The sequence below is a fragment of the Drosophila pseudoobscura genome, chromosome X, assembly GCF_009870125.1.
Source record: "Drosophila pseudoobscura strain MV-25-SWS-2005 chromosome X, UCI_Dpse_MV25, whole genome shotgun sequence".
Lineage (NCBI taxonomy): Eukaryota > Metazoa > Arthropoda > Insecta > Diptera > Drosophilidae > Drosophila > Drosophila pseudoobscura.
In genome coordinates, this window is record NC_046683.1 from 57,933,127 (window position 1) to 57,960,464 (window position 27,338).

General features: G+C 46.5%; 1 protein-coding gene across 2 annotated transcripts; it reads right to left on the reverse strand.

The window, feature by feature from the left end:
* Positions 1-57: 57 nt before the first annotated feature.
* LOC6899987 (putative uncharacterized protein DDB_G0271606) lies at positions 58-25,527 on the reverse strand. 2 transcript variants are annotated; one of them, XM_033382087.1, is made up of 4 exons: positions 24,541-25,527; positions 5,164-5,391; positions 1,416-1,783; positions 58-1,358 (listed from the first exon to the last, which is right to left on the reverse strand). In XM_033382087.1, the coding sequence occupies exons 1-4, from the start codon at positions 25,057-25,059 to the stop codon at positions 326-328; spliced, it is 2,148 nt and encodes a 715-aa protein (XP_033237978.1). In that variant the 5' UTR covers positions 25,060-25,527; the 3' UTR covers positions 58-325. The 2 variants fall into 2 exon arrangements, with proteins under 2 accessions (XP_033237978.1, XP_033237979.1); XM_033382088.1 differs by lacking the exon at positions 24,541-25,527 and adding an exon at positions 11,778-11,788 and having other exon boundaries at positions 5,164-5,380.
* Between the last annotated feature and the right edge of the window lie 1,811 nt (positions 25,528-27,338).

The window sequence follows — 27,338 nt, forward strand, 5'->3', positions numbered from 1 at the left end:
GCCAGAGTCACGGACTACTGTTCTACGCAAATACTCGAAATTTCGGAATTTCGTAGCTAAAGTTATATAAATTATACATTTTATTTTATAAATAGTGTCAAACTTAATTCAAATGAAATTTACACGAAATGTTAACATAAAAATGCGATTGTTCCTTCCTTTTTCTCTCATCTTCTCTCCTCTCCTCTCCTCCAAGTATATGGTGTGGGTGTGGTCATTGCAGATTCATCGTCTGGCGAATACAAAATACAAAAAATACAAAAAAAAAAAAACACTACAAACTACAGAATTTAGGATCTACAATAGTAATGATATGGAGGGCATTTCAGACCCACAGCACAGCGGCTGCATCCTCGTTGGACAGAGTGGAGAAGCGCTGATAGCGGCCTGCATTCCTGTACGTCGTCTTCGAGGGCTGCGGATTGCTCTGCTGCGGAGTCTGGTGGGGCACGGGCACCCCCAGCACATTCAGGGCCCCCGACTTGAGCGTCGAGTTGCGGCTGTCTGTGGCGGTGACAGAAGGACGCCTCTGGTGATTGATTCCCCCTCCTCCTGCAATCAGGGTGGAGCTCAGGGGCAGGCCCACGTCGTGGAAGGAGCTGATGGAACTGAATCCACTCTCATCCTCTGTGCTGCTCGATCCGCCTCCGCCTCCCCCTCCCCCTCCATTGATGGGCTGCTGTTGTTGCTTCTTGCTGTGGCTCATGGCTGCGACTGTGGCTGCGGCTGTGCTGCTGCTGTTGCTGCCGCTGTTCCCGACGGTGGTGTTGGTGGTCAAATTGTTGTTGTTGTTGCTGTTGTTCGTCTTGCTGTTGTTGTTGTTGGTGTCCTCGTCCGTTTCGATCTTCGAGGAGGCGGAGGAGGCCGTCGAGGAGATGGTGGAATGCACAGAGCTGTCGGTGGAGCTGCGCAGCGAGAGGCGCGAGTCCCGCATGGTGTTGGCCCGCAGGAAGAGCATCTCCGCATGGGATTTACCAGAGCCCCCGCCTGTCGAGGCCGAGGGGCAGGGCGAGGGCACCTCCATCGAGAGGCTGGCATTCATGATGCTCGTCGAGTTGTGTCGCGGCGGCGTCTGGAGGAGCGTCATCACGGAGCTGGTCTTCGCCTTGCACAGCCGATGAAGATGCGGCATGTGGTTTCCGTTTCCGTGTCCGTTTCCGTTGGCGTTGCCGGGCAGCGAGTAGACGGAGGCCAGCGAGTGACGCGGCTGCGTGAGATCCGGCTGCTGCTCGGACGTGTGCAGCAGATTCCTGATGGTGCGCGCCAGGCGGAAGGCCTCCTGGTTGAGCTTCTCCTCGGCGGCCTCTGGGCCGGACAGGCGGGCCTTGCAGCCGCCACTTTTCTTCGGGGAGCGTCGCCTGAGCGTCAACAAGAGAGTCAGAGACGGATACAGATGGTGGGGGGCATCCACTTACCATGTGAAATCCTTGAAGGCATTGTAGCTGCCGGCTGGGGCGATCGGCTCGTAGTTGTGCTCCTCGTTCATCGCATGCATCGACTTGTTGAGCATCAGATTGGTGCTGCTCCGGGCCCGCAGATACGAGGCAGACGCTCCATGGTCCTCATCGTGCAGGAGCAGGGTATCGCCGCGCTGGTCGCCCTGCAGCGAGGAGCCACCGCCCACGCCCACGCCCACTCCGTGGACATGGTGCAGGCTCTTGGAGCGTGCGATCTGCTCTCCGTGGCGGTGGGTCTGCTGCAGATGCAGCTGCTGCTGGTAGCGCTCGAAGAAGCGTGCCACCTCCTCCATGACGGCGCGATACATCTCGCAGTTGGTTTCGGTCTGTCAAAAGGGGAGAAAGGAAAGGAGAGGCTCTTTGAGGATCAGAATGGATACTACATATATAGGTGGCAGGAAAGTGAGGGTGGTGGTGGGAGGGGAAATGGGGGCAGGATGTGCGTTCTACTGCTGCTTTCTCTCTCCATCTTTCTGGTTCGGCCAGTTCATGGGGGGGTTGGGGGGTTCGGGGGGGTCACGTCACCGCCTTGACAACCATCGACGACGACCAGCGTTCGACCAGCCGATCATCGACAATGACAATGACTTTAATTTATTATTTATGTTAATTGTTAATGCTTCCATGATTTTTCTGTGGCACCAGCAACTTTCACTTGATTTGTTATCTATCGGCTGGCTCTCTTTCTGGCCTTTCTTTCCGCCGCTCTCTGTGTGTGTGTGTGGGTCTGTGGGGCAGCATCTCGCTGGAATGTGTCGTCGCTTCTTGCCGCCTTTTGGGCCAAATTTAAGTCTAATTATCGACTGCCATTCGTGTCGCCATCGCCATCGCCCGTCTGTCGTTTGCCAAATTGGCAGAGACCTCAAATAGGCGTTAAGATTGCCATCCAATCCAATCCACCTGGCACACGCCCACCACCGAAAGACCATTTGAAAATTGGCCAAAAACCACCAAAAGCCAAAGCCAGAGAGTGGGGAGTGGGGAGGGGGGCTTCATGACTTCACACGATGCCAAAAATGTTGCTGGTCTCTTGGCTCTGCCACTGATTATGTAAGTGGCTGCCACAGACACACCGATGCCACCGCCACACCGCCACGATGGGAGTCGCTGCCACAGCCACTGCCACGGAGTGCAACTCCGGCTGCAGTTTGGAAATTGTTGCTAATTTTCCTTGCATTGGACGTTTTCCGTTTACAGAGTTTTCCTCGATGCGTGTTAGAGCCAGAGCTCTGGGTTTTGGCTTTTGGGTTTTTTGGTTTTTCCTTTTGCGAATTTCGCGAATTGTTTCGCCGAGTCTCGCGTTTCGTTTCGTTTCGTTTCGCGTTTCGTGTGTGTCTGAGATTTATTTGAAAATTATGTGTGGAAATTCGCTGGCGCTTTGTCGAGTGATTTCGAGTGATTTTGTTATGGCTTTTAATGGTTTTTGGCTTACAAAAACAAAGAAAAAAACTCATCGAACAATTGGAGCTGAAATAGAAGATACTTTCGCAGCTCTCGGACTCCGGCCGCCCCCCTCCGATTGTGTTTACGCTCTGTCTGGCAGCAGCAGATTCCCCTTCCCCCTTCCCCTGGAACGCACTTCCTGGCTGGGGTTGGGGCTGTGGCATGGGGCTGTGGCACCTCCATTAGGCCACCTTTTAGGCGGCCAAAACCAGCTCTAAATCTGGCTTCTTGGCTTCCTTTCGCTCGGCATAAATTACATTCAAAATTTGTTTTCCTCTCCAGCCAGCCAGCCAGCCAGCCGGTCAATCAATCGATCAATCAATCAATCAATCGGGGGTCCACCCACTTCTAACCCACTTTTGCGCTTTTCCATCATCAAGAAATGGAATATATTTCATATTTTCATTCTGTTTTTGTTTGCACTTTTCCATCGGCTTTCCATCAAGCCAGAGAGGCGTCACCTTCAATCGTGGGGGGGCAAGGGGCTGCGGCATGGGGCTGTGGGGCTGTGGGGCTCATTTAAAGCGCATTAAATCGAAACGAAAGCGTAAATATTTTCGCTCTTGCATCTCCGGTGTCTGTTGTATCTTTTGTATCTTTCGTATCTTTGTATCTCTGGCTGTATCTGGACATCCGCTGGGGTCTCGTATGCGTGGAATTGAAAGTGTTGCACGCTGCACGTGCTGCACGCTGAAGGTCATCCAATGGTCCGTCCAGTCCGCCGGTTCAAAGTGCCGTACAAATGAGACCACAGAACGGCTTAAGGCCTCCACAAAAAGTGGGTTAGAAAAGCGCTGGGGTCCGTGGAGTGGGGCAGGGGGGGGGAATGCCGGTGGAAAGTGACACTGAAGGTGACTCTTCGGTTTTCTGTTACCCGTTTCGGCCGGGGCACGACTGATTCCAATCAGAGATTGGGGTCATGCCATCGCCATCGCCATCGCCGTCGTCGTCTTCAGTTTTCTTTCGTTCTCTTTATGGATATGAATGGGTAGAGGCAGCTGCCAGGCTTGCTGGGAGCCCTTTCCTGGGTGGTGGTGCCATCTCCCTGCGGCACAATGTGGACACCTCCGAACAGGGGTTCCACCGTCTCCTGCCCATCAATACCATATGGCACCATATATTCTAGCAAATACTTTAGAAAATACTTGAATTTTCATACAATTCCCTTTCCCTGAACTTCCAGCTTCTATCTGGCAGGTTTTTCCATGGAAATTCGCGGAAATCTGCATTGAATTTCAATGAGGGATCTACAAATGAGGCATCTCCTTGCAGCCCTAGATGCAGAATCAATCGAGTCTCAAGCCTCGAGTCTCAATGGAATGTCCGACTCTCGATCTCCGATTGGAGTTCCAAGGAATCCCGACTTGATCCATATCCATAGAGGGGCTACCTTCTGCTCTATAATTATGCATTTCCCCATCATTTGTGGGCTCTTGAGAGCCGATCAAATCACAGAGGTTTCGCCCAAATCGAAAGGGGTTTCCTCTTTCGCTCCTCCTGCAGATCCATTAACAAAGCCTTTGTTTGGTTTTGTTGAAGGAAGTGTGAGATGAATGCCAGGAAATGGCCAGAAAAGACAATGAAATGATGAACAAAGCCGAAAGCAATCTAGAAGAAGTCGATGGTGGGGATGGTGGGGGGGCTGGGGGCCCCGTCTATAATTAAGCAGCGTCCAAAGGCGGAATGTTGCCGCCGCGACGCGTCGCCTAATTGCCATCGCAAGGGGTGGGGGGGTTGGCGGGGGGGGGATGCCCCAACAGACGGAAGAACATCATAGAAGTGGCAGCAGAGAGGAACAGCAGATGGAATGGAAAGGAAATGCCATAACAAGCCTCGAAACCGGAATGGGAATGGGAATCATTCTACACCACACACACAGACAGACACACACACACTTGGACACATCTCATGCCACACATCCCATGCCACACATTTCCATTTCCATTCCACTTGTAAATTAAGCGTGAGAACTATTTAAATAAAAAGAGATATAGAGGGGAGGGTGTGGGGGCGGGGGGTAAACAGGTTGATCCATGGAGAACAGAAGTCGAGCCTGGCTAGGGGCAGGGGGTGCAGGGGGGTGCCGGGTGGGGTGGGGGGGACAAGATATGTATCCACAAGTCACGTTCGTGTCTTGAGTCTTTTGTTGTGTTATTCCGGGGACCAAGAAATCGAATGCCCATTCGAATGGCACTCATTCACACTCACTCACTCACACTCACTCATTCGTTCGTTCATTCGTTTGCTGTGTGGCTCCACTCACCTGTTTCAATTGCCAATGCAATGTATCCACCTGATTCTGCAATATGACAGCCTCGACATTTAGTGGATGCTGCGGCAGTGGCTGCTGTGGCTGTGGTTGTGCCTGTGCCTGTGGCAGTGGCTGTTGCAAGTCATATTGGTTGTGGTAGCTCTGGCTCTGGCTCTGGCTCTGGTGGCAGCTGGGTGCGGCAGCTCTCATCGTCATGATGTGGCTGTTGCTGTTGGAATCCTGCAAATGTTGTCACAAATAAATACATAAAATATTGTTTATGGCCATCGTCGTTCAATAATGCATAAGAAATGCGCGTTAAAACAAAGGCAATGTGAAAAATGCTGTCCAAGTGTTGGACAACCACTCGGCGGTGGAGGCACCGCCGGTGGCACCGCATTTTTTTTTCCACTCGACGCTTTTCCATGCCGGAGGTATGTTTCCCCCAAAAGCGGAAAAAGCAACTTCAGAGCCCCGCAAATAAATCATTTCCCCCCCGCCCCGCCTCTAGACCCCCCTAAGACCCCTCCCCCCTGCACAAATGTTGTACAATTAATTAGAGAAAATTATTTTTACAATTCCCCCGTGTGTTCCCCCCCCCTCCCCCCACCCCCCTCTGTTGGCTTTATGAAATTTGTTTTTATTTTTGCTTTAGTTTTTGTACATAAAATAAATAAATTTCTGGTATACTTAACATTTTCCACCCGAGGGAGAGGGAGAGAGACAGAGAGAGAGGGTGAGGGGGGGTGGAGGGTGGAGGGAGAGCAGAACTCGTTTAAGTCCATGTCCCATGTCCCCTGTCCCCTGTCCATATTTTCATATAACTTGGCTTTTATTTTCGTATCGTCGTATCTTTTTTAGTTTTTTTAGTGGCCGTCCCGTCCCGTCGTCGCGGTTTACTTTTTCTTTTTTTTGTTTTACAACATCATTTTTTCAAAGACTTTGACCCACAGCTCGCATAAGAAAACCCCACCGAAAAAGAGGGGGGAAAAAAAGAGTGCCGCAGGTGGCAACGATTCAGGGGTAAAGACCTGTGGGATACCCTAGAGTGCAACGCAAGCAGCCAGAAAAATGATTAACAAAATATATTTTTAAAATTAAATATAAAACAACAAAAAATAGAATAAAATAGAAACAAATATAAATAAATAATACAAAAAAATATAAATAAATAATAAAAAAAAATATAAATAAATAATAAAAAAAAATATAAATAAATAATACAAAAAAAAATATAAATAAATAATACAAAAAAAAAATATAAATAAATAATACAAAAAAATAATATAAACAAATAATACAAAACCATATAAATAAATAATACAAAAAAAATATAAATAAAAACAAAAACAAAATATTAAAAAAAAAATAAATACAAAAGAAATAACAAATACAGAAATAAAAATATAAAAAAAATACAACAAACAAATAAAAATAAAAAACAATACAACAAACAAAAAAAAATAAAAAAATTAAATACAACAAAAATTAAATAAACTAATATATACAAAAAAAAACGTAGGAACGTTGTGAGTAACTACGCAGTCAGTGTGGCTCCCCTCCGCCAGAGGGCGCACACATTGCACGACGAAGAGCCACTTAAAATAGATTCCTTTTTGTTCCTTCTGAAACGGACGGATCTGGAGAGACGGACAGACAGACATGACTCCATCGGTTCGGCCATCGATGCTGATCAAGAATTTATATACTTTATGGGGTCGGAAACGCTTCCTTCTGGGCATTGCACGCAGCCACATTCCCCACAAATCGAATATACCCCAATACTCTTTTTGAGCAAGGGGTATCGGTATTGGGCATGCCGCGGCACTCCATGTACTCCATCAACAGATGAAAGATGCTTCAGAGTACCCTTCATGCATTGATTGCACAGCCTCACCCTTCTGTCTCCTATTTACAGGGTACAAAATAGTGTGGCACATGTGTGGGCTTAACCGAAGAAAACAACAAAATGTTAACCGAAGCAAAAGAAGAAAAAAACAATTACTGTCCGAAAAACAATTGCAATTTCGACCTCAATTACTCTTTTTTTTTTTTTGGTCCATGATGTAACATCTCTCTTGCTCTCTCTCTCTCTCTCTCTCTCTCCGAGACTCTTAGCCCATTTTCCACGCCCTCGCACACGCCCACATGGCCCCTCCAGTAGCTAGAAAAAAACCCAAAAAAAAAAAAGACAAATGACCGAAAAACAAAATTATGAATTTTCATCAAATTTGATTGGAAATTTTTGTTGTTTCATTTTTTTCCCCAATGGTTGTTTTTGTTGTTTGTGTTGGTTGTTGCAATTGTTTAATGTTTTGCCGCACTGTAAAATTATCATTTGCGGCTTTTTACAGCTGTCACGCCCACTCGCAGGCACTGCAGCAGATACCCAACCCGCCCCTGCCCCCTGCCCCCAGCCCACTCTCCCACTCTCCGCCTCTGTCTCTCCGCCTCTCTGCCTGCCTGCTTTTGTGGTGCAACCAAATTTGTGGTCGGTTCCAATTCCAATTTTGGTACAATTTTACGCTTGTTAATTAATGCTTTTTTTTCGTCTTCTGTTTTTTGTTTTAGGATTGGTTTGGTTTGGTTTTGATTTATTGGATTTGTTGGATTTATACGAGTTATAGAGAGACAACTATGTGAACAGCATTTTATACACAGGTGGAGGGGGGGGGGGATGGATGGGGAGGGGGGGAGGGAGGGAGGGAGCTGGCTGGAGGCTGCAGAAAGCGGTGAAAATTGGGGTATTCATCAGTTTTTGTACGATGGAAAGCTATCAAGATTATTGGATAGCCAAAGTTTGGATCTATTATTTATTAATTTTTTATTTTACTATTTATTTATTATTTATTTAATATTTATTAATTATTTATTTAATATTAATTATTTATTTATTGTTTATTAACTATTTATTTTACTTATTATTTGTAAATTATTTATTTTACTTAGTATTTATTTTTATATTTATTGATTTTTTATTTTTTTTATATATTTGTATATTTATTTATTCTTCATGTATTATTTATTTATTTATTATTTTTAATTATGAATTATTGTTTATTCATTTATATTTTTTTTATTATTATTTTCATTATTTTCATTATTTTTTTTTTACTATTTATTTATTTGTTATTTTTGTATTATTTATTACTTATTTTTTATTAACATTTTGTTTTATAATTTATTTAATTGTGCCCTTGAAATGGAATCCATTATATGGAAGTTCGACTGTAATAATACAAATCTGCAATTCATGGACTGCGAGTTTAAAATGAATCGAATTTGTAACCCAAAGAGAGCCCCCACCTCCATCGCTGCCTCTGCAAAGGTGGAAGATCCCAAGAGATCATTCAGAAGCTGAAAAGCAGTTCCGTTCCCAAAGAAAACTCCCCCCCCCTCCCCCGTTCCACTTGACACCTTTTTTGGTTGGAAAACCGTTTCTTTCATTCGTTCATTTATTCTTGAGTGAATCCCCAATCCCCTCCTTCCGTTCTCTCCATTTCCCTTGCATTCTCTTTCATAATTTTGCATATGAGAATATTCCCAGGGAATCTCCTTACCCCCCCCCCCCCCCGCCCCCATCCCCTCCTGCTCCAAGTATTCCCAGCAGATGGGAAGAAAGAAGGAAAGGAACCGAATCATCCAATTATCGTTTATTTTTAATGAATTTTCTGTTTTAGTTTTAATTGGGGAGGGGAGGGGTGGGGAGGGGAAGGGGAAGCCTGCCACGAAAATTAGTTCATACAAGATAATGGGGCAAGGGGGCAGGGGGCAGGGGGGCAGGGGGGGACCATGCCACCTTCCACTCTGCCTCTTTGGCCTTTTGTGTGCAATCAGAAAGCCATTTCCCAAACACTTTTTTAATGCATAATTAGATGCAGATGCAGATACAAGTGCAGCAGCAGATACGGATACAGATACATTCGTGGCACACTCACTCGCACGTGTATGAGTGCTCCCCCGCGAAATTCTTGGCTCAAAACTAATTTGCATTTCTCCCCCTACCCCGGCATTCCTCCTACCCCCCCTGGAGTGGGTGTAGTTCTTGTTCCAAGACCTAAAACAAATCTAATGCAAATTCGCAGTCAAACAAGCGATAAGGAGAGACAGAGAGAGAGAGGGAGAGACTGTGAGAGAGGGAGAGAGAGAGCAGTACGACCTGATTCCAGTTGAGAATTTTCTGCTTTTGGCCTGGGAAAAAAGCCGTCGAGGGTTTGCCTTCGAGGCTTCGGCTTCGGCTGCCAACAAAATGAACTGACAATTGCCAGCATTTCCATTGGCATTGCCAGATATCTGTATCTGTATCTGTATCTTCGAAGCCAGCGAAAAGCCAATGGCAATGGGAATGTCTCCTTGCTGTTTTCCAAAAGTCAAAAGTGATCGCACTTTATTCAATCCCTGGATTACGTTCCAATCGATGCAATCCCAAAGATTCACATCGATATCGGGTACAATGTATCTGTATCTGTATCTGTATCTGTATCTGCAGGTGCATTGCAAAATATCCTCCGATTGATTGAAGAACAGATCGAAAGGAACAAATAGTATCTTTTGCCCCTGTAGTATCTATCTATCTGTACATCTGTCGAGTGTATGTCCCATGAATCTTTGTATCTGGGACAGCCTCCTTGCAACTCGTAGGAGAGCTTTTCTCCCTTGACTTCGAAATATCTAACATTCTCTCGCTCCTCCAGTTACACTTTTGAAACGCACTGTAGGCGGGACACAGCAGCAGGTCACAGAGAAGCCCTACCCTACCCCCCCCCCCCCCCCTCGTCAAATGAGGGCTATTTATATTTAAATAAAATGAAATAAAGCCACAAGATGCGATGCAGGAATCTGCATTTCAAATCAGCAGAAAACAGCAACAGCAACGAGCAACAAACAGTTGCATGCTCCAGTAATTTCCAGCCAAAGAGGGGCATACGAGGGGGGGGCAGCGGATGCAACAAGTGTGCTAAAAAGGGTCGCCACATGTGGCAGAGAGAGGGATGGGATGGTGGGCTGGCGGGTTCCCAGGCCTCTGGCATCTACCCATCTCCCCCCCCCCCCCCCCAGCCCCCCTACCCTACCTTCCACGAGGTCTGCCTGTCTGTTGTTCTGTCCCTTGTTTGATATTTAAATTGTTTTGTGCGCCAGCAAGAGAGTCAGTGCATCATCGGGTGAAAGGGGGGAGCATCTGCGGGGGGGTCATGGGTTGCTGGGGCAAATAGCATTTCATGCATCGCTGGCCGAATCCATCCATCGCATTCGCATTCTCATTACAGATTTTCAACATTTTTTCAACAACGATCAGCACATTTGTCCGCCATTCGATGGTAGTCCCCTATAGGGGGTGGAGGGGGGCAGGCGGCACTCCCTCCCTGCCCCTGTTTCCCTGCCCCCAAGGGCTCCACCGCCACTAATTCGATGGAAGGTCTCTTGGCCATTGGATACTCCATTCCATTCATTCTGTTGGCCACACTCGCAGCGCATTTTGGCCACAAAAAAACATGCCCATGGGGGCATGGGGGGAGGGTCTGGGGGAGGGGCATAAAATAAGCATGAAAATATGTCTTATGCCCATTTATAATGAGATGAAAACTGTAATGAACAGAGTGCAGAGGAGGGCTCATTCATACACTCATTCATTCACTCATTCATTCGTTTATTCATTCCTTTATTCAGGCTACAAATTGCATAGATTTGTTCAACAATTTGTGGCGCTTTGCTGTGGCTGTGGCCCACCACCCCCCGCCCCCCCTGGAAAGTACTCCGCTGTGGCATTGGAATTCGCTCCATCATCCTCAGGGGGAGGAGGGGGGGCGTCATCGGCAGATCTGCATTTGGCACGACTTTCTCACACTTCCCCCCCTACCCCTCCTTACCCACTTCTCCCCCCCAAACAATGACAAAATTTTTGTCGAATTTTTGCTTTGTTTTGTTTTGTTTTTTTTTGCGCTGCCCCAAAGATCTGATGCCTGGATGCCTGATTGCTGTTTATTATTATGGCTTAAAGGCTTACGGGCTTTAAGCTTTTGGCTTACGGCTTTGGGGGCTCTCTGGCCAATGGCTTTTGGCCAAGGAATCGCCTTCGTTTGTGTCTCTCTGTGGCACGGAAATTGGGTTAATTTCCTCTCTGCCCCTCCCTCCACCACATTTGAATGTTGCGTGTCGCTTGTGTCGTTTGTGTCGCTATTTGCCTCGTGTTCCCTCAAGTGGAACTCTTTTCGATACGAAAAGCAAAAGCAAAAGCAAAAGCCACGCCATGCCACGCCACGCCATGCCACGCCACGCCATTAAATTGTTGCCAATGATTCGAGTTCGAGTTGAAGATGGAGACGTGGACGTGGATGGGATATCTGTCAACATATTTGACCTTCAAGGGGCAGCGGTTCGGGGCCCGGCAAATGTGTGGCAAGGTGGCAATGTGCGGCTATGGGCGGTACATTGGGCTACCCATGCAGGTGCCACCGAATGGACTCGGTGAATCCCTTTCCCAGCTGAATATTCATTCGAGTATTGAAAGGATTCATTTGAGACCCCAATCATGGGTGTTTCCCCCTCCCCTGCCCTCCACCCGCCCCCTCCCACTAACGACAATTGCAGCCGCCAGTGGAGCCACAAACAACGCCAGAGGCGGAGACCTGTGGCTGGGCTCTTGTTTTGTTTGCTGTGTAAACTGATTTCGGGTTTAAGCCATTCGAGCGGGGGAACTGAAGAGGGACAGAGAGACGGGAAGGGGAGAGGGAGAGGGGGTGGGGGGCCTTCGGGTTAAATGAATTCCAAATGGACCTCTAATGGGGCCTGAAACGTGGCCCTTTAGGCCCTCATTGTTACACTTCCTCATTGTCTGTAGTCCCCCCCCCCCCCCCTCCCCCCTCTCCGCCCCTCTCTTGTGCCTGTGTGCTGCCACGCCCTCCATTGTTTGCGGTGCCCCTTTACGCACAATATATTTCAATTGTTTGGTCTTTGGAGCCATTTGGGGAGCAGCAAAAAGGTAGAAATTTGTTTGCTTCAAGGAAATATTTGGAAATCTACTTCGATTAAGGATTATTATATATCATTCCAGCTCTATATCCCTAGATCTTTTGAATCGTTGAACTTTTAGGTATTTATTCGTGCTTTTTTTTCCTGTCTTTCAATCGATTTTTGGAATATATGTATCTTTGGCTGATCTACAGATACATTTTGTGCCGCTCTCTATATATTCAATGAGTGCCCCTTGGGGCGCAGAAAGTATCTTGCAGGAACATTTCCAGCAGAATTTGCCACGCTCCCTGGGGCGGACACTTGAGCGTTCGATTCGCGATAGAGGGAGACAGAGGGAGACAGAGAGAGAGGGAGAGAGGGAGAGGGAGGGAGAACGTTTCTTGCAAATCACGCAAATGGATTGGAATACGCCTTCGATTCGATTAGAAACGCTGAATGCCCCAAAGAGCGGGGGTGGGAGCGGGGGGAGCGGGGAACACAGCAATTGAATTCTTGCCCCTGCCTCGTGGTTGGGATCCCTGATGGAGAGACGGACAGGCAGAGCGAGATTTAGAGTCTGAGTGACTGCCACAGATACGCTTTTTGGCCAACTTTCGGCTGAATGCTTTCAAGTGGCTTTTGGCCGGATTCGAGACGCTTTTTGGGGCCAACGGAATGGGAATTCAATTTTCATCACTTGATTGAGGCGTGAAAACGATTCAGCGCTCAACGACCTGCCATTTGATCGTTCTCCTCTAACCTGTGACCTCTGACCTCCTGGAGCCCCTCCCCCCCCTGCTGTAGATCCCCTGGTGTTACCTGTAGACCTGTTCTGTTCCCATAAGCCATTGGCCTTCAATGACCAGCGTTGCAGCAAGAGGGAGGGGTAGCGAGGTAGGAAGGGGAGGGGTTCTGTGGAGTTGGGGATCTCTTCCATGGCAGAGAACGGAAATGCAAAGCGACAGAAAGACGAAAGGCGGAAAAGTGCGCAAAGAGCGGAACTGGAAAATTGTGTACGAACGAGCCAGCGGATGGATGGATGGATGGACGGATGGGTGGGGGGAATGGGAATGGTTTTGGGCCTGGCCAGAACTCACAGAACAGAACAAAGGCCACGTTTTGTCGCCCCAGCGAAGGGGGGGTGGCAGGGTAATTGCACTTCTCTTCCTTATTGGAGTTCTCCGTCGTCTCTCCACTCTGTGGATTATTGCGTCAGCGTCAAGTGCTTTGAGCCACGTTAGAGCCTCAGCTTTTATGGCCAAAAGACTTTCGCATGCAATGTGCATATATTTAATGGCCAAAAGAGATTGTTTTCGCACCTTGAGCGCAACAGTTAGACGGAGATCTTTGAATCGGAAGGGAGAGGGCTATCCCCCACCCCACAATTGATCCCCCTTTGGCTCTCTAAATCGCCGCTTGACAGATTTCTGTTATTTGCACTGCTTCCGCGCCCTGTAAACCCCTTTAACAGTAACATTAACTGATGAGCCTTTGGACAGATTTCTGTTAGTTTAACATTCGCCATCTGCTCTGCTTCCTGCCTCTGGAAGCACTGTTAATAGCACTGTTTATAGTTAACATGATCTGATTCTCTGCTTTACAGCTCTCTGTTAACATCCGCGTTTAACATTCAAGCTCTGCTCTGCGCTGCTTCCTGCCTCTGTAAACCTCTTTGGCATGAATCTCGCCTGCTCTGCTCTGCTTCCTGCCTCTGTAAACGGCAACATAATCGCTAACGCTTACATTAACTCTGTTATCCTCCGACTCTCCTGCCACTCCCCCGCTACCCTCCTTCTACGCCTCCTGCTTTTATTTGTGGCGTCTGCTGTTCGGCTGCTCGTCGGCTCATCAATTGAATAATTCACTCAGCGGCCTACAAGCGGCAGGGAATTATTCACAGTTATGGGCATTGGCACGACCGTTACCCCCGCCCCCCCCCCTTCACCCTACCCCCCACCCACCTTCCTTCGCTGTAAATCCAGTGCCCGCCTGGTGGCACGTTCTTTTTAATTCTCTGATAACTACAAATAGGTTCCATGTTCGACGTTCCCCGACACTCGTGCTCGTGCTCGTGCTCGTGCTGCAGCAGTTATTTTACCGCTGCTCTGCTCTGCTCTGCTCAGTTCTGCTCTGCTCTGTTCTGCCAGGGCTGGGTAGCCAGGAGGGTGTTCGAGGGACGCCCTCTGCATACCAGATGAGGGCACTGTGCCCCAACTCCAGCTCCTCCATCGACTCTGCCAAGATTTCAGGCACGATTTTTGTTGTTTTTGGTCAAGGCAGGGTATCGTGATTGCAGTCAAGGCAAGGCGGAGCAGAAGGGGGCAATGTGGCACCCTATATGGTATCTGCAGGGGGTATTCCTTCACCCGTTTACAAATTCCTATAGGTCCCATTTGAATCTCTGCCAAAAGTTAGGGTATCATTTGCTTCGATCTTTCGTTCTTGTGCTTCGATTTCGGTTTGGGAATGATTTTATTTATGCGCCGCTTGTGGCTGGCTGCCTCATAATTCAGTGGCGGGAGAGGGCGATGCGATGCGATGCGATGGGGCAACATTAATTTTCGTGGCTGCCACAGGAGCTACCCCCGCCCCAGCCCCCAGCCCCCAGCCCCCACTCCCCGGTTGTTCAATGCACCTGAAAATGCAATTTAATTGGAGAGCAAACTTCTTTCTCTCTCTCTCTCTCTTCCTCTGGCTGTGGAGCCCCCGAAGGACTGTGAAGGACTTCTATATGGTAGTCCATTCCTTTTTCTACTACCGGCATGACATTTGCTTCAAGGCCACTCACACAAAAATCTGGAGGGGAGGGGGGGGGGGGGGGGGGGGGCGGAGTAGCCACACTCGTTCTCCACCAAATGTTGGCGAATTAATTTAATTTTTATGATATTTCTTTGCATAATTTTCAACAATTTTTCGACTTAAAGTTTCAGTTCACGTAGATCGCAGATCGGAGACGGAGGAGAGTGAAAGAGTGAAAGAGAGAGAGACATGATTTATCTAAACACGCGATCTGCTGGGAGCGGATCTCAAGCGATTCCATTACGTATTGTATATGGCATTTATATGGTCTCTATTTTGGCCAGAATTAAGTCTTTTTTTGGGCAGCGCTTCGGCGTTTCAGCGATTCGCAGGGGGTTCAATGCACTGAATCGCAAATCAAATCAAAGTTCATGCGGAGACGGACAAAAGGTGAGAAAAGCGATTTAAACCAGACGAAAGCCCCAACGGAGTGGAACAGATGGATGGATCCTATGATATATGGCGTTAACGAGTGTTGTGGGAGGAAGATCAATGTGTTTCGAGTGGGGGTTTTCACATATGAAAAGTCATTAAAATATGATTTCCTTTAAAGAGGAGATCCATATACGAGGGGGTCTTCATGTTTTCATTTAAAATATTACTAGATTCCACTGAAAAGTACTGATATAATAGTGGATACTACCAAAATATACTAATAATATATAATAATATAAATATAATAATAATACTTAAAGATGGCAACAAAAATAAAAAATATTAAGAAAAAATACCAAAAAATACTACACAAAATTATGCTAACATAATGGTAAATGATACTCAAAAATACTAACATAATATTAAACGATGCTAAAATAATACTAAAAATAAATAGTAAATGATACTAAAATAATACTAGATGATGCTAAACTAATACTAAGCTCCACTGAAAAGATACTAGTTCATACTAAGACCACTAATAATATTAAATAACACTAAAAAATACTAAAAAATAGTAAGAAATACTAAAAATTACTTAAAAATACTAACAAAAATACTAAATTATACTAAAAATACTAAATTATACTAAAAAATACTAAATGATAAAAAATACTAAATGATAAAAAATACTAAATCAACGTATAGTTAAGGAATAAAAGGAAAACTCATTAGGAAGCCCCCCAAAGATACGCATCTACGAAATACCCAAAGATATCTCCACTTAACCTTAAAAACTCCCATAATTTCATGCAATTAAGTTTTTCGCTGACAAAAAAGTAATCAACGCCCAGATCCAAATCTCAAGTTGCATAAACCCCCGAAAGCCACCCCCCCATCCATCCAGCCACCATCTAATAGGATCTCTATCCGTCTATATATCGCACACACCTTTTATATAACCCGATCCGATCCGATCCAACCCGACCCGACCCGAACCGAAGCACTCCCTTAATCTCGCCCCGAACCGCCGCGTGATGATTGTCCAACCAAAAAAAATAAAACCAAGAAATATTATGCATAAAAAAAAAGAAGAAAAAGCAGAAAAACAACAGCAACAATAAAGTTGCATAATAATTCTTTTTTATGTGTCGTTTCGCTTGGATTTTCGCTTTTTTTTCGTAGATTGCAAAATATTGTAAATATCTTTAAAGTGTTTTTCTTTAAGCGATTCCATTGCGACCCCCCCCCCCCCCTCGGTCTGTCTGTCTCGCTCTGTCCCCCTCTAGCCGTGTCCAAATAACTCCGTCTATCCTGCTCTAACCGTGTCCAACTTCATAGCCCTGTCTCTGTTGCTCCACGAGACGCTTTTTATTTTTTTTTGTCTTTTTTTTTATGCTTGAAAAATTGGGACAGCAATTTGCACGCCGCTCGCTGCAGCAACAGCGAGGGGGGAGGAGGGAGGAGGGGGGAATTGGGGGGAAAAAAACTGAAATATGTTTTTGATTCTAACGGAAGTTGTTGCTGCCGCTGCCGCCGCTGCTGCCGCTCGCTCTTGGCCAGCTTTTGGGTCTCTTGTGGGGCCTGTCGCCTGATGACCCATTGGCTAATTGGCTAATTGCCTCTCCGTTTAATTGCCTCTCCACGCAGACATTCGGACATGGGGGAAAATGGTAATCCAGAGAGGGGACAGCGGACAGGGGACAGGGAGGAGGGCGGGTGGCGGGTGGAGTCGGGAATGTTGTTTGTTAATTATAATATTTTTCAATTTACTTTTTAATGCGCCGAACGAATCTGCGGCTCATTAGCGCTTTAACTTCTGGCCAAAAGGCAGCACCAGGCGAGAATATTGATGCAAGTTTTTTTTGGGGGCAGGAAGTGCAGATGATTGCACCGATGATTGTGGGTGGGGGGAGGAGGAGGAGGCGGAGGATTGTGCGCCAATTAGGGCAGAGATGGCTCCTCCCACCATTCACAAATGGATACAGATACTGTATCTGTAAATTCCGACTAAATACCGCTTCCAACGTGTATCTGGTTTTTTTCTATTCTCATTCCCACATTCCAGAAATTCCTCCTCCTCTCTGTCTCTCTCTCTCTGTCTCTCTGGTGGTAGAACTATAACATTTCCACGCAAGAATCCGAGTGAAAGTTTGCACTAAAAGAGCACTAGAGACACGGATACACGGATACACGGATACACGGACACACACTTGTTGTTGTTTTGCAACTCAATTCATGAGATACTTTTCAGCAGCAGATACAGCCACAGCTACAGATACAGATACATTTAGAGTAGAAGCAGAAGCCCCAGCAGGCGGCAATTAAAATATTGTGCATGGGGCATGGTGGCAGCTGATTTATGTGTGCCACAGAAAGGGACAGAGCGGCAAAATAAACTAAATTTAAAGAGCTCTCTCTCGGCATCTCTCTCTCTCTCTCTCTCTGTGTCTCTGCAAATGCAAATTGTGTGTAATTTATGTCGCAGCCAAAAAAGATACTCGTCGCAGAGGCATACCATAAATTCCATGCAGCCAAGTGCTGTACTGGGGAAATACGAGCTATAAATGTACGAAATAACTGCTCCGTTACGTGCCCCATTCTCCCACCCCCCCCCCCTGCTGGGGCTGCTGCTGCTGTTGGAGCTGGCGAAATGCGATACGGAATGATTAATTTGATACGAGAATAGGGCCTAGAGTGGTGGCACATTCGTACATCCGCCGCCAAGTTTTGCTTATTAGTTTGTGCATCTCACAGATACAGCTGCCCCTGCCCCCTGCCCCTGCCCCTGCCCCCTCCCCACGTATCTCCCTGTGTTGCAGGCTCTAGTGACGAGACTAGTGCAACACGTTGCATGTCAATGGCCATAATTAAGCATGCGAAAACGAAGCAAATGAAAACAATGCGGGCAGGTCTCTCCATCTCTGCTTCTTCGTCTGTTTTTCCTGTGCATTTTCTTTGCCTGCTGGCGGGGGGGGGAGGCTGCTGCTCTGTTGGCCATTTTCATTAATGGTCTGTTGGGGTGCGGGGAGGGGGTCCATGCATTGTGGGGCACACAACCTTCCCGTGGTCTATTCTGCTGCTGCTGCCTCATTGTTTTGCCTTTCGCATTGTTTTGGCCGTATTCTGATTTGAGCCACAGCCACAGCCACAGCCCCAGCATCCATCCAGCAGCCCCTCTAGATATCCCGGGGCTATCATTATTTCTTTCTCTCTCTCTGTCTCTAGCCCCCTCTCCCTCTTTCTCTTCCTCTTCCTCTTTCGTTCTGTCATTTGTGTGTGGCTGTAGCATCGAAATCTCCCCTTTCCTTCCGTCATTTCTCATCCTCCCACCCACACCCACACCCATTGTCCCTTGACCTTTATAAGCTCTTCTGTTGACCCTAATTGTTGGCTGGCTTTCCGTTTTCCATTTTTCAGCTGCTCCACAAACTGAAAAACTGCAAAACTGAAAACTGAACGATTTTTAAGCCTTCGTATTTGCTCGGCGAGGAAAAACGAGGAGCATTTCCCCTTAAATTTGTTTTCCCATTAAACTTCTTTAGAATCTTGTTTGCATTTCACACGCTCTCAACCCTTTCGCCCCACCCCCCTCACCCCTCACCCCTCTTTGTGGGGGGGCGGGGGGGGAGGCCTCTGCTGTTGGCTTAAACGCTGTTAATTTTCGTAGTTGTTACGCTTCAGAGACACTCCAAGACGCAGAGACGAGCAAAACCAGAGAGTGAAATAAAATCTAGATAAAATATAAGCCAAACGAAAAAGCGTTATGTGAGCGAAAACCCAAAAGAAAAAGAGGGAAGGCAGCATAGGGTATTCCCGCTTTTCGGCATGTGTAAGGGGGGGTAGTGTGGGGGGGGGGGGGGACCCTTTTTTTCGAGTGTATAATGATTTCTTTCATGGGAACAAAGCAGAACCCTTCAGTGGAAAGCTTCGGTGGGGGAAAGAGTATCTACCGCCCGCCTCGACCCTCGTCTGTCGCTTCTTCCTTACATTTATTGTTGTTGTTGTTGTTGCTGTTGTCGAGTCTAGAATTTATTATTTCCGCCAGCTTGAAGCTTCGTAAACTCCCTTTTTATTTCGTTGACAAGCGGCGGAAGGAGAGTACAACAGAGAGAGAGGGAGAGAGAGAGAGAGAGAGAGAGAGAGAGCGAGGCAACAGGTACGCATGCGCAACGCTCAGCATTCGCTGTCGCTGCCTCTGCCGCTGCCTCTGTCGCTGCCGCTGCCTCTGTCGCTGCCTCTGCCGCTGGGGGTGGCCGCTGAAGGGGAACGCCGCGGAGCAAACGCAGCGAAACGCGTTCACTGCGGCTTTTCGGTGGCTCTTCTCCCTCCCCTCCTCTCCCCCCCCCCTTCTGCTCTACCTTTGTTTTTTTTCGACGATGTTTTACTTTAATTTCGGTTTACCTTGTTTTTTGTTGTTGTTTTTGCTATTGTTTTGTGTCTTTGTTGTTGTTTTTGTTGATGTTGTTGTTGTTGCTATTCTGTTATCGGCGCAATTCCGCCTTTTTCGAAATTTGCTGCTCTGCTGATCGTTTTGTTGTTGTTGCTTTGTGCTTCTGCTTCTCGTTTTCGTTGTTATTGTTTTACACTTGATGAACGCCCCCCCGCACCCGCCCCCGTCCCTCCCCCAACCGAAAATGCACACAGAAAGAGTGGCTGCAGGAGGAGGAGGGAGGCGGGGGGGAAGCAGTAGAGAACTTGTCTCCCCCTCCCCCTCTCCCCACTATTCACGGTCTGGCAGACTCACGCTTAGACGCAGCTGTCCTTTTATTTCGGACAGCAGTGTGGCCCAAGAATGCCCCAACGATTCTACAGTTGCGGGGCACCACTTTTCAGACACTGGACACTTTATTTGTGCCACCAGTGTAATCATTTGCGCCCTTTTTGTTAAGTGTGCACCTTATTGCGGACAGCAGTGTGCCCCTAGGATTCCCCAGTGCCTTTCGTTAAGCGTACACCTTATTGCGGACTGCAGTGTGTACTCCCCCCACCACCACGCCCTCTATGGCGGCCCAGCACTGTCCCTGCAAGGCACTGCCATTCCCCTCAGTTGCCCAGCCTGCACCTTAATTCTCGGCCACCACTGTAGAACGATTTGCACGTGGATCTGCCCTCCTCCCCTCCTGTACCCCTGCAGCCCTGCCCTGTTTTTGCCCACCTTTTCCTTCGAATAAACAACAACAAGCCGATTAAATGTTTTCCCAAAATTTAAACAAATTAATTTTTATGGCTTCCAGCAAAGTGCGAAAATGCAGGAAAATTATGGAAAATTTGTATGAACGGGGAATGGATGTTTAAACGATTTAAATACAAAAATCTGCACCTCCGACAGAGTTTCCACAAATTTCCAAAACCGTTTTATGGCCATCGCCAACAATCCATCAAAGGGGGAGGCAGGCAGCAGACAGCAGGTAGGGGGAGTGGGAAGGGGGGGGGGGCAAGCCACATCTTTCAATGGCCAAAAGCTAATTGTATGAGCAAACCACTTTGCCCAGCCTCCTGGTCGCCGTTTGTTGGCCAAGAGGCATTTAAATGATGGCCTAAACGCAAATAAAAGTGGAAAACCAAACGAGGGGGGCAGCCCCTCCTCCAGTGGACACAAAGTATATCAATGTGTCAATCAGCGACAGAGAGAGAGAGAGAGAAACAGAGGGGGAAAGATGGTTAAGATGACCAAATATTATGGCCAAATAGTTTCCGGCTTGGGAAAATGCTGCCTAATGAGAGGCCAGACGATTTCACGATCAGGCCAAAATGCAAAATGCTCTGCAACGGGCAACGGGCAACGTTCAACGACGAGTCAGTCAATCAGTCAATCAGCCACTCTGTCAGTCAGTCAATCATTCACGTTGTTAGTCGCTAGTCGCCGCTGATTTGAGTCTTGGCCAAGTAAAGAGTCAGAGCCAGAGCCAAGAGCCAAGAGACACACGAGACACAGTGGAATGTGGCCAAAAACAACGAATGATGCCACAGACGCAGACACAGACACAGACACGAAGCTCCTCTTAAAATATCTTAGAAATTACGGTCTTACGGTTATTCAATCGTTAGAAAATTGTTGTCGGAGGGGGGGAAAAGAGAGGAGGGAGAGCGGAGAGAGAGAGGAGAGAGATTATTATTATGATTATGATTCTCTTTTCGTTTTATTTGGCGTTTGATTCGAGATTGCACTGCAAAAATGCACATTTCATTCATTGCATCTGTTTGGGGGGGGGGGGGGGGGCTCTGAATAACATATGAATAAAGTATGAATAAAACATTCGCCAGGCAGCAAAGTTAACCCATTTCTTGGCGCATTTATCTTTCTTTTAGCTTCTTTTTCCGCACAACTTGGCTATAAATAAATATCACACTCTTCTCCACCTCCGCTCTCCACCTCTCTCCCCCTCCCTCTCTCTCTCTCTGTGTCTTTTGGGGATTTATTTACGTGTGGGAGCTGTCCTGCGGGGCGGCAGGGGCAATCAGCGCCCCGTGCGTTCGGGGAGCCACAAGTGCAGATGCAAATCAACAGAAACATTCATTTTCCACACTCTCTGGCACTGGAAAGTTCCTTTGGCCCGCATCCTTCCACTTTTAGCCCGGGATTAAGGATCCATCTGCTTGGATCCTTTACTCAGGATCTCCCCACCCAAGGATCTACTCTAATAGATCTGTTCCGCCCCCCCCTGGAACCACCTTCTGGCCGAGGCAGTGTATTTCTCGTCTCTGCTTTCCGTCTACAAAATGTTTCCTTCGTTTCTGCCATATTTCATTCGTTTTATTTTGGATTTCTCGTTGGATTTTTGCGTAATGCAACCTGGGGGCTACACTCAGTGGCCCCCACCCTGCGGACGATTGACGAGCAGATGGAACGGACGGACGGACGGATGGACGGGAGTGCTCTCTCTCTCTCTCGGCAGAGTCCATCCATAAATTGTAGAAATGATGGCTACGATGATGATGCCTCTACGGGCCCGGGGGATTTCTAACAAAGTGTTTTCCATCTGCGGCAAAGGAAGTACATTTCTGTGTTGAAAATTTGCATAAAGCGGGAAAAGTGCATTTCAGGAATAACCCCATTCTGTCGTTTATTCTGGTGGCGTTCCACCTTATTATTCGGGAAAATTACCCTTCAATTAGCCCTAAACGACAAGCATTAGCCAACAGACTGGCAGATAGACTGACAGACTGGCAAATGGCTAATACAAGTACTACCCGAAAGTGGTTCGGTCATGGTCTTATAATTCCTTTAAATGAAGACATTTCTGTGGCATTTCGGCTGATACGACAATCTTCAGGGTAAATGGAGGCCGCAAATTATGATATAAGAGTGGGGGGGAGGAGGGGGGAGACGCCAGGCCAAGACTAAGCCTAAGAGATGGGGAGCAGGGACTCGTTGGAGTTCATCGATTCCCCATCGATTACTGCATTTTCACAGAGGAGACATTGGGTAATCCTCCTCCTCCTGCACCCCCCCTTAAGGTCATCGTAATTTGACTTCTATTCACGCCTGCAACATGCCACAACAAGAGGCAGCAGCTGTCAACACGCTACGCGAACTTCGACTGCGGTCTGTTGTTGTTGTTGTTTTCCTTTGGTTTTCCTTTGGTTTTCCATACCACAATTGAAAGTGAAAAGCCAATGCAATGAACTCTCCTCTCTGGGAGGATGGTGCATGGTGCACGGTGCATGGTGCATGGTGCACGCTGCACGGCAACACGACTCCTACACCCCTAGCTGCAACAGTCGGGGGAAAGCTTCCGAAAGCAAGCGGCAGCTGCGTTAGAAAAATTCAAATTATGCGACAGAGCGAGAGGCAGAGCCGGAGACCATTCAAGTGTGGCCAAGAGGCCACCACAAGCAGCAGGCAACAGGCCACAAAACATCGAACAAGCGACAATATCAAGTGACAATCATAAAGAAAAATAAATAAAGAAAAGAAAAATAGGAAAAATAATAAACTGCAGTTGGAAGCTGCCGTCGCCGTCGCTACTTTTTCTCATTACGTTTTATCGGCGTCTATTAAAGCCGCAAAATCTTGGCGACATTTCGTAATGAGACTTGCAACCGGGTGGAATGCGAGACGGGGGGAGGGGGAGGCCATTCGGGTACGGTATCCAATTGCCATCAGAGCTTTTGCATTTGGCCCCAACACAAAAGGCCATCAACTTGTTGATTGTTTGATTGTCTTTCGTGTTGCCACGGAGAAAAGCCATTGAAAAATGGAATTGGTAGGGTGCCACCACCCCACTCCACCCCCTTGCCCTTCCTGTCTTCCCCTCTCTCTCTCTCTCTCGATTTTCTTAACAATCATTAAATTTACGGCCTGACCTTTGCACGCATTCGCTTTTTTTGTTTTTGTTTTGGTCCGCCCTAATGAATGCTTTCGGGCACGCACACACGCACACGCACACACACGCACATATATTCTTATATGGAGAAACAATTCTTTTGGCTAATTACAGTTTAGGCCTCATATTGGAGGCCTCTTGGGCCTTGCTGCAAGTTTTCTATAAACAAAAAAAAAACTTTTTGTTCGATTTTGTTTCGATGGGAAACATTGTGATTGGGATTGGGCACTCCAGAAGGTCAGAGGTGGATGGGGGGGGGGGGGGGGCAATGTAAACATTTGAGGGGCGATCTAGGTCTAGGTGAATACCAGGGAAGAAGCTGGAAGAAGGTAACTCCAATTCCTTGAGACCTTCCATCGTCTTTTATCGCGGGTAACCCTACGGCGATGTCTTTCAATTGAATTCAAATCTCGAGCTCCACTGCACTCATTGGAAACACTTGATAACTGTTACATATTCCACCTCTCCATCATACATCTCCCTTCTCCTTCTTCTCCTTCTTCGTCTCTCTTATCAACCCACACACACACACACACACACACGCGCAAACGCGCACGCACAGGCAGCCAACACACTTTTTCGCACATAAATCATGAGGTGACCTTAAAAAAATGTGAAATGAAAAAACTTTTGTCATGGCATGGTCACACCAAAAGGAGATCTGTACAGGAGAGGGGGAGTGGCGGCGGCCGTCAAGGCTACGTGACAAACAACAACAAGGTGACATAAATATCCAGTTGCTCCGAAAAAGGAAACTAAACTTTTTTCTCTCTCCAAGGCAACATAACAAACAGGAGAGAGGAGAGGAGGGGCGGGGGAGGGAGGAATGCGGAGTAGTACAAGACGACACAAGTGAAGAGTGTGAGAGAGAGGGTGGGGAGGGGGAAACGGAGACACATTTAACGGAATGAAAGCATATAAAACTAATACGAACCTGATGCGACGACGGTGACTGCGACGCCTGCGGCTGCTGCATTGGCCAGACAGAATTGAGATTCCTCTGCGTCTGCGTTTGCGTCTGCATCTGCATTTGCATGGGAGCTGGCTGCGGAGAGAGCAGCAGCTGATTAGCGGCAGCACTGCTAAAATGCATCAAGTTGTTGTTGTGGCCAGACGTGTGACGTCGCGCTGGCAGAGCCGGAGGCGGCGTAGAACAACAGGATGATTCCTGTTCTCCCTCTTTCTCGCGCTCTTGCTCTTCCTCGGTCTCCACTTCTGCTTCTATCGGCTCTTCCTTATTCTGCCATTGCTTTTGCTTTTGCCTCTGCTGCTGCGTGACCTCGTTTGTCTGCGGTTTCTTGTTCTTGGGCAATGCCAAGGCTGCGCTGCCGCTGCCACTGCCGGCGCCATTCAGCGAAAGCGAACGCGCAAAAGAACTTTTGAAATAGCGGCACGGCATCTGGAAATCAAAGTCTGGCGGCGATGCCAACTGCGACTGCGCTGCCTGCTGCATAGCTCTAACTGTTTTTTGGTTGGTTTTTTTCTGCGTGTGCTTCTCAAAGGAATTTCCAAGTTGCCGTACTTATTTATCTAGTTTCCTTTCCTTCTCTTCCTGTCTTTGGGTCCGTTTCAAATTGGCATTGTATTGTTGATGTTTTTCTCTTTCCCGTTCGCTGCTTTTTGCTCGGCTTAGTGCATTTTTTCACGCACTTCCAGCACACACACACTCAAAACACACGTGCACAACAACACACTCTATCCGTTTTTGACACTTTAACAATTTTTCCAATTCGCACTTAATGGAAATCAATTTCAATCACAATCAAGCAATTACAGTTTTTTGCGAGTTCTTTAAACCACGCGCGCACAACAAAAAAAAATAACGAACAACGCGCGCGCTCGAGCTTCTTGACGATTGTGACCGCGGCCCATTGACAAAATATACCGGCTGACATTCGGAAATATACTAAAACATACCGTCTAATGTTCGAAATATACCGTAAATATACTGACAAACTATCCAAGTTCCATCATACATATTCCTCGTTTTTTATATTCCGTCATGTATTACTAGCAAGTTAAAACCTTCAGTCCTGCCCACATATTTTTATCCGATTAATGAATCAATTTTCTACTCTTCTGGCTTGTTTTGAATACTTGAATTTGATTTTTTTTGCCTCAATTTTGGTTCCTCAACAACAATATCGTGTCTCGTATGATGATAAAACGAACTTAGCCCACTTAAGCCCCCTCTATTTAAATTGTTCAACTTCTTGAGGTAAATGGCTATAACTGATTGTAAATTCTTCTTGTAGGTTCATGCCATCTTACTCTGATCTTAAGAAAACTATCTTTCTCCTGAACTGTGCCAAAATTTATCAATTTTTATTTATTTACGGTGAAATATTATAATACCCGCTTGGCTTACAATGGGTTAATCGTTCTCTGTCCATGATCGGAAATCATATTTTCTCGATTTTGATATTCGGTTGCATATTACTAATTAGATAGATCTTTCGGCCCTGCCCACATAATTGTATCTTATTGATGGATACATTTTTTACAAGATTAACTACTTTTAAGTACTCCCATTTATTGTATTTCGACTAAAACAAGTTTTAAAGAAAAAAGTTCACCAAAAACACAGTCGCAACGTTGTCGCGGCAATGTTGCTGGTATTTAAAGACTTGTTGCTTATCAACTGGAGTATGGGCATTCGTATACCCTATTTCAGTAATTTGATATGAAGATACTGTTTTCAAAACTGCTTTTAAAAAGTAATTTTCTGAAATTGATATGTTTTAGACGTATTTATGCATTGCATAAGTTTCCTGTTTATATATCCTGATCCCGATACTCATTCTTAGTCTCCATAAGAAGACAATAAGGTGCAAAATATCGATGTGATAGCTTTAAAACGGAGACAGACAAGTTTCTGCCTTCAGTGGAGCCTAGGATGACAAATATTTCCTTAACTCTATGATATTCTTCTGCCTAGGGTATGCGGGATGTTGCCCATGTCGCTTTCTCGGCACATGAGTCTGGCCCATACAAATGTAATGTTGCCGCATCTTTTGTGCATGGAATGATCAACTATGGAATGAGACTCATTGTTGCTACCGATTCATACCCGATTCAGAGAGTGCAAAAAAGAGAGCTTTAACCGATTTGAAGAGAGCAAAAAGAGTCGAGCGAAAAGGATTTAGATCCAATCCATTGGCATAAATGATGCACGGAAGCACGATTTGAGATAGCGAAATTTAAAAAAACGTGCGTATGGAAGATTCTATACCCTCAAAACTACGATCTCCCGACTCATTTTTTCGTTGAATGTATAAGCAAAAGAGAGCAGCAGTGCGATCAGAAATATACCGCCTTATTTTCAAAAAATACCGTTGAAAAAACGAACTTGGCCGCCCTTAACCACATCTGTACATCAACAGGTGAAAAACTTGACTGAACTATTTTATGATATGATATGGTGAATAGTTTTATACCGTAATATACCTTCACACAATTTCGATGACAAAAAATGTATACAAAAGTTATATTAAAACAAATATGAATATAACAGCCTTCACAAATAGATCTCTAATTTAGTTAACATTTTGTGTTAACAGCGAGCGTCCAGAAGCATAACAACAACATCATGGGCAGCCATGGAAAAGAGAGAGAGCGCAATAGAATAGAGTGGAGCGGGCAAGAAATCATTGCTATGGCAACGGAATGCAGAAAATAACAGCACTAACAGCTGCGCAGTAAGCTTTGCTGTTGTCTGTACAGTGGGACTAT

What these genes read in the sequence shown, in the direction of transcription:
- LOC6899987 (XM_033382087.1), bottom strand. Translation starts at nt 25,059, where the DNA reads ATGCAGCAGGCAGCGCAGTCGCAGTTGGCATCGCCGCCAGACTTTGAT. An exon ending in AGTCACCGTCGTCGCATCAG is followed by an intron (nt 5,392 to 24,540) that starts GTTCGTATTAGT and finishes CAACATTTGCAG; the next exon opens with GATTCCAACAGCAACAGCCA. An exon ending in TGCATTGGCAATTGAAACAG is followed by an intron (nt 1,784 to 5,163) that starts GTGAGTGGAGCC and finishes CCCTTTTGACAG; the next exon opens with ACCGAAACCAACTGCGAGAT.